Source organism: Thermobia domestica, chromosome 8 (assembly GCF_964235325.1).
Source record: "Thermobia domestica chromosome 8, izTheDome1.hap1.1, whole genome shotgun sequence".
Lineage (NCBI taxonomy): Eukaryota > Metazoa > Arthropoda > Insecta > Zygentoma > Lepismatidae > Thermobia > Thermobia domestica.
Window position 1 is genome coordinate 108,118,149 of NC_137461.1, and position 8,013 is coordinate 108,126,161.

At 39.5% G+C, this 8,013-nt stretch overlaps 1 protein-coding gene across 1 annotated transcript in view; it reads right to left on the reverse strand.

Moving 5' to 3' along the window:
* Positions 1-4,648, reverse strand: part of Pp2C1 (protein phosphatase 2C) — a 30,087-nt gene extending 25,439 nt beyond the window's left edge. Inside the window, exon 1 of the mRNA XM_081768867.1 lies at positions 4,241-4,648. Coding sequence (XP_081624993.1) covers positions 4,241-4,544 — 304 coding nt within the window. The 5' untranslated portion in view covers positions 4,545-4,648. The remainder of the gene's footprint in view (positions 1-4,240) is intronic.
* Positions 4,649-8,013: the final 3,365 nt, after the last annotated feature.

The following is an 8,013-nucleotide window of genomic DNA, read 5'->3' on the forward strand; positions in this document are numbered from 1 at the left end:
AACTAACATGAATAATTTTCCTGGGTTCAAGAGGTACCAACTTTACTACACTTCACTTGCTACATTTACAATTCTCGTCTTTCACACTTCTGAAACGCCGAGGGAAAAAAAAAAAAAAACAACGGTCAATTAAATACATACTTCAGATAGTCAGATTATTTCGGATTCGGGTTAACTGGATCCAGAATCGAGAACTGGATACCTGACCTTGGATCCGAGAATCAAGTACCCAAAACGGAGAAATGGATATCGCGAAAGGTGTCCGAACTTCAAAGAAGAAACTGATAGTACTTTTCTTTCGCTAAAATTGACATTACAGAACAAAATACTGTTCAAAGAATATCATCATATATATTGACTATGACTTTTGGTACCACTGAAGTTGAGTGTTCTGCCATAATTTCTATGAGTGGAATAAGGAATGAGGCACTTATGGCATTTATGCTTCATTACTTTTGTCCCAGAAACTGCTCTACAGCTTTATTTTTCTTTTGTTCTTATCAATCTTTGTAGAGCCCAGGTGTTGACAGGAATACCTTATGTCGTGTATTTCGAGCTCTATGCGAGGAAAAATGCCTTGGAGAAAAATGGTTAATGTAATACAAGAAAGCAGGAAATTAGTGTTGAAAATCAAATCTTGCAAAGGGGCACCAAGAAAATTTAACATGAATAAAATTGTCGCTGTTCACAGACGTAAAAAGAGCACAAAGCAAATTTAAGAGCGTTAAACTGGAAAACTGAGTGTGAAATAAACCATCTATTCGATGAACAATGAGCAAATGATTAATTAGATTACTTTTACTATTAAAATTTCGCATGTTGCACTTTCCAGTTTTGGTTTTAGAACTGCTTTTACTGATCACTTTTACATAAATTTAAAAATGTTTAGGGAGATTCATCTAGCTAAGAAACCAGGAATATACGACAATCGAAACCCGATGGTCTATCTTCGCATCATCCAACTAAAAGATACTCTGACCGACTTAGCTCTTTGAGCTTCTAAGCCAGCCAAGTTTGAATTTAAACCAGCCAACCCTGGCTCCATGTTTTCATTTCCCTTGGTTTGTATAGCTTTTTCTACAATCCATGTTTCTTTGCTGTGCTACTTTCATGATACTCTACCTCTATTCGCGAAGTTCAAAATATTCCTACAACTAGTTTGTTCCTGTGTCTACTTTCTCCAGGGTTCCTACTGATTTGGAGAAATCTATTTCCCTGACCTTTGGTAGGAAATTCCCTGGTATTCATGACAGGTGTCGGATGACGTTGGCATCTACATAAGGAATAAATAACGGTGAATATTTATATATGAGAACATTTATTCCATAGAGACAAATAGTAATCAACTGCTCGTAAGTACATTTCACTTACCCATAAAACAGGATGGAAAAAAATCATGATTTTTTTAAAAGTCATTTTTGTTGATTTTTTTTATTTAAATCGATTTTTTTGATTTAAATCAGATCTTTCTCCTCCTATAATAGAAGTCGCGAACTGAAGAAAAAAACATTAGGAATTAATATTAAATGTTAATTATGTCATTTAAGTGAAAGTATTGGGGTTGAATTTCGAATTATTCCCCAATCGTTAAAATATTTTCAATCCCAAACAAAGTTACTTAAGCATTAAAGAAAAAGTACAGCAACGTTTATCAATATGACATTTTTTTTCACAAAAGTTACTGATATTTGACAGGGACAGTATATATATATATATATATTAAAAAAAAAAACTTTTGCACCTGACAATTTTCGCATTTTATAAACCATTGTGTTCATTGTCTTGATATAACAATTAAATGCTTTAGTTCTACCCATTAATTGCAGTCTCTCTTCTTCTCATGTTCTGCTCCGATCATACCACGGTATTCAGAAGAAAATTTCTTCTCAGAAGACAAATTTAATACGAATATATATACACAGTCTAATACTACTACTTAAGAACAAATATAACATTCCTCCTTATTTTACTTCTTCAATAGAAGTACTTCAACCTTCTTTCATTTCCTTTTTGACACAGAATTTTCGGGGTGACACGTCCCCCCTGTTCCCCTCGTCACACACACCCGTGAACAACAAAGATATCCACATAATTCACGCGCAAGCAGAAGAAACCAAACTGATCATTCATAGACCAGGTCAGAGAAACCAACATAAAAATGGTCCAACGTCACTGTCATCTTGTAAATACTGATATCAAAACTACACTATAAAAGTCATTAATACTATTGAATAATCAAATACTGTTGGTTGATTTCTTATGAAACCTTTATCCTGTAATCTGTGCTATAAAAGTAAGGCTTCACTTTCGCCTTAAATGTCTAACAAATGTAAAATGTACGTATCTGGTGTATTCTATAAAGGTTATTAAACAAGAAACTAACTAATACTATTTACGTATGCTAAAGTAACATACTGAACCAAAATACAACAGAAACTATCGGAAAAGAACATAGAGGATTAACCTCATTTACAAGGTAAATCGTTTTTAGCCTCATTTAAGGTACAACTAAACCAATACATTCATTGCGAAATTTAGGCCTTTGTGCTATAGAGCATGTTCAACCTGTTCAGACTTAAAAAAGTTAAAATGATGTCATCTACCAAGTAAGCGCTTCTCAAAAAAGGAGTTTCATTCCTCAATACACATCCTTTTATGAAGACTTTATCGTCTTGCGAATAAACACTGCGTCCAGACATATAAAAACTGCAGTATAAAAATTACACGCCAATTGGCTAGGTGGCCACAAAAAAGCACGAACGCTGAGTCAGAACAGGACGAAGCTGATGGGCACACCGGTAGGATATGCGTACGTGCATAGGGAGCAGGCATGTTAGCGACGGTGGGCATACGCGTAAAACCATAACCTCACTTCCAAAAAGGTTAGGCTAGTTCATTTCATAATACACCCACATCATCACTACGATGTTCACATTTAAAAATTCAACTGCTTCTCCACTAATTTATTTTTGAGGCCAGTGCGAAAACAAACTAACCTGTGGTAAGTGGACATTAAAATCCACCAAAATTATCTGAGAAAAGCCCGAACTTGGCGGGTTCACACGATAGTGCGTCCGATGCAGGCATGTCAGCGATGGTGGGTATGCGTGTAAGCGAAAGTAGTGAAAAGAACTGAGTTTTGGCAATGACACTAATTTCAACAGCACTTGTCTTGGTTTCACACTAGTAACGTTCCACTTGTAAACATAAAATACAAGCTCTGTACACTGTGTAGAAATATACTGCCGGAAGAAAATAGCATCTAATCGTCATTTTTCATATGCATTCACTTATTTTATCTGTCGTAAAGCACTTGTAATGATTTTACACGAGTAACCTAAAATACAGCTGTATATTTAATTCTGTTGCCTACAGTATTTTGTTCGTTATAAACATGTTTTTTCGAGCAAAGTATTGGATTTTATCTGTAAATCTACCACAAATGGTGCACCAAAACTACACCAACACAACAAATATAGTTGTATTATTTACTATAAATCAGTCGCCTGTAGGAATACCTTCCTTGTAAGAATATCTTTTTTATGTAGTGTTCAATTTTATCTGTAAATTTTGAAAAATGTGGTGTATTTAAATTTACCCTGCAACTACAGAATTATATGAAAGATGACGTCTGCGCGTACTGCTATGTGATTCAGTCAAATTTATGTACAAAGGTTATGCTTCTCTTCGTTGGAGAGATTTCTTGAGAGTTTACAGTCCTTTTCTAGCAATCACACTACAAAAATACGTACGTGAATTTGATTATATTATTCCTCATGATCCGCCGTTATTAAACGAAAGGTTAAGTTGCATATAATCTGGAACTCAACGCAAATCTCCCTTATAACTGGTGATGATTCATTAGAAAAGATTCAACGTACATTTATAATTGAGGAAAATACAATGTTAATTATTTGAATACCTTTAAAATATGTATATCCTAAAAATGTTTATTCACAACGTCAGTTAATTACAAACGGACAAATCTCACAATTATGTATATTCTATTTTTGTCTTTAAACGTATGGGATATTACTCATGTTACCCCCCACAAATAGTAAATATTTGCTTGGTTGTTCATGTTATACCTAAATACCACTAATACGTCTTGACTTATCTTCTATCGCAATGGTCATATCTACACGAGAAATTTGAATTCTGAACATTAACGATGGTTTCTAGGAAATTAACGGTTGTGTCAATTCAAAAACGAGAAAGTTCCAAGTACACTTTCACTTACCTAATTCTTTCCACATAGCATAGTGCGTAGACACAAACCCATCGTGAATGGCCTTCAACACACAATCGTCCTTATCAGACCAAAAATTCTTCTGATTTACAATTGAATCCATCAGATGTTCTTTCGCAAACATTGCTGCTTCTCGTCCGCCATGACCGTCGAATATCCCGAAAAACGCATATTCCAGATCTTTCTCGTCTTCCGTTTGTTGATATGCCACTGAAAACATATCCTCCATATACTTACGTCCACCTTGATTACAGTGGCCAGTAACACGTAAATTAACACCAATACTCGGTGCCATTTTCACGAATACGTAATACACTTACAGATCTCAAAACCATGCATCAGTCACATCCGCCATTATAAAATCTACTTCGACCTGTTTTGGGAGTAATTTGAAATCTATTGGCCAGTTCCAACTGACGTCAGTTAACCGACATATGACGTTCAATATTGTGACGTAATGGTGAAACTAGCATACCACTCTAGTCAAAACAGGCTCGTGCACGCTCATGCATGATATTCCTGAACAAACTTGTATTGAAGAAAACGCAGTCATTCATTTTGTTCACATTTGTGACATGTGATAATGATCGTAGCTTTTAGAAGTCAATGCTTTCAAACATATATATATATAATATGCATGGAAGAACATCTAAAAAGAGGCTATTACGATAAGTTACGTCACACATTTGAACAAAAGTAGACGAAGCTAACAAGTAACACTTCACATCGTTGCTGCCGGTCTGACGCTAAACTATACATTTTCGGAAAGCACTAGTCCTAAATAGGATAACTACACAGTGCGACGGTCAGACGTTGCCGCGTTCAGGACTTATGGAGCGTCAAACATTAACATGGGGTTTATGAGAGTAACCATAGCAGTCGTATTATTTCATGCTAATTCGTCTTGCATTTGAACTCTGTGCTAACATGTGTGTTGTAGCAGTCGTATTATTTCATGCTAATTCGTCTTGCATTTGTACTCTGTGCTAACATTTGTGTTGTTTTTGTGTTTTTTAGGTATGCGTTGTAAGATGGATCCGAAAGTGGTCGTTTGGGCTCTGGTGGCCGAGATCGGGACAAATGAGCGCAATCCAAATTTGGAAGAGCAAAGGATGGTGGCACACATCAAGTCTCTTTTGACCAGCGGGATGGAAGTCGTTGAAGAGATTCGTACGCTCGGCTTCGGTGACAGTGATGGTGACCAGGGGGACGGAGACATGGATTTTGGAGACGAGGAAGACCAAGAGCAGGAGGATGCAGAGATGCCTTCGTCATCGCAGCAGTCTCATACGTCTTCCGCATCTGGCTCATCAGCGTCAGAATACCTGCCCTCTCCTGTGAAGAAGCCGAAGTTCCAGGATCAGCCTCCAGAAGACTCCAAAATGACACCAGAGCAGTGGCGCGAGTACAAGGCAAAAGCCTATGCCTACTGGACGGTAAATCCAAAAACAGGTAGGCCTTGGAACACAAAGACCGGTCGTGCTACCCACTCGACTCTGCAGAATCAGTTCAGGTATATTCGGAACATTGGCGTGCTACGTCACTTTGGGGCAACACAAGGCAAAGATGACAAGAAGACGCTGATGGCAGAGATCAATGAGGCAGTTCGGGGCATGTTCGCGGAGAAACAGCACACTGCTATCATTCACGATCGAACGTTGCGAATTTGGGCTAGGCAAACAGCTAATGAACTGGACCCTAACAAGAGTCTCAAGTTCAAGGCATCACCGTCGTGGGTGTACAGATTCAAGAAGCGCAACAACATCGTGGACCGTGCAATCACCCACAGGGTCGGCAGGACCTGGCAACTGAAAGAGTTGGACTTGCAGCAGCAGGCTGATGCTTTCGTATTAGCGACTCGCGAGCTCATTGCAAGCGAAAGCATCCCACCAACGCAGGTTGCCAATGCAGATCAGAGTAGCTTCAAGAAGTTGTTGCAGAGTACTCGCACTCTCCGTACCAAAGGAACAACAGTCGTGCGAGCGGTTGTGGGATCCATGAGCGCAACAACCCACAGCTACATGATCATGCCCGTGATCACCATGGCCGGAGAGATTCTGCGGCCGATGTATGTACTGGTGTCGGAACCAAGTGGAAAGTTTCCGGGAAACAAGCCTGCAGATCCACCGAACATCAAATCATTTGCTGGCAAAACGTCCAACATGAACAGGGACGACCTTAAGGACTTCTACGAGCAAGTGTTCTGGCCAAGCATGCCTGATGATCGGAAGAAGATCGTTTTGCTATTGGACTCGTGGACTCTGAACAAGGACGACAATCTATCGAACGCACTGAAGCCTGCCGACGTTGCGTTGCACAAGAGACTGATTCCTGGTGGTTGCACTGGAAAGATTCAGCCTTTAGATGTGCATTTCTTCCGTCAGTACAAGTCCTTTGTACGCTTTGTGACCGACACACTGGCCATGGACAGTGTCATGGATATCTGGCATCGCGATCGATTCCTGGCACTACAGTCGTTTTCACTCTACCAGTTCAGCGCACCCCGATTCAAGAACCTGATCCGGTACGCTTTCCACAAGGCTGGCTATCTGGACGAGGAGCCGGGAATGTGGATCTCTCCGCACGAGTACTGCTTTGACTCCCTCGACGAAGGTGACGTGTGCTTCACGTGCGGCGAACTACCGTTCGTCAAGTGTGCACACTGTGAGCGCACTCTTTGCATCTCTCATGCTCTGTTCGACGATTTGCACATTGATTGTACCCTTTAACTTACGCAAACAAGTGCTCAATCAGACAACGTCGATTCAAACGTCACAAACCTTGTGTTCTTCTTCGTTTCCTGTAACTCTCATAAACCCCATGTTAATGTTTGACGCTCCATAAGTCCTGAACGCGGCAACGTCTGACCGTCGCACTGTGTAGTTATCCTATTTAGGACTAGTGCTTTCCGAAAATGTATAGTTTAGCGTCAGACCGGCAGCAACGATGTGAAGTGTTACTTGTAAGTATTGTGCGAAGATTTATTGAATAGCTGTTATAAACTACTTCGAAACTAATTACCTTAGAATACAATTGAAACTATTTTTGAGTGTGTGTTTCTACTATAGCCTATCTCGTACAGTTAAGTAGTTGTTGATTCTCACTACTTCGTTATGTTCGATTCGAATAGGGGCGTCATCTGGAGAGGGCAGGGGGTCAATTGCCCCTGCATTTAATACTATTAACTAACGCAACACAAAATATGTATTTAATAACATTTCATGTTGAGGTTGTGAAAAAAGTGGAAGGCTAATGACTCCCAAACACAAAAATTTGCGTCGGTAAACCGATAAAGTATTAGGTTTCATGTGTTCATTGGCATCTCAGTATAATTATAGGCTGAGACATACGCAGGAATTTATTTCGGAAAGGGCCCATAGGTTTTTGGGGGGAGTTCAATAATTCAATACGGGGATAAATTGTATTAAAAGTAAAAATCAACCTTAAAATTACATTAAATTTACAGAAAAGTATCCATTTTGGAGGGGATCCAGAAGTCTGGCTATGGTAGCCAGATGCCCTGCTTTTGGTCGGACAGTCTGACTTTTGGAGGTCCTGTCCCGTGTCTGGCTTAGTAGTCGAGCCGGACGCCCAGTGGCGTATTTAGGGGGGGATTCCGCACTTAGTCCCCCCCAAAATTTTACTATAGTAAAGTATATGAAATATCTTGCAGAATTTTCACATTTTCAGGCAAAGACCCCCCCCCCGAAAGTTAGCAAAGCTCTCCCGAAACAAAATCGTAAATACGCCATTGCGGACGCCCG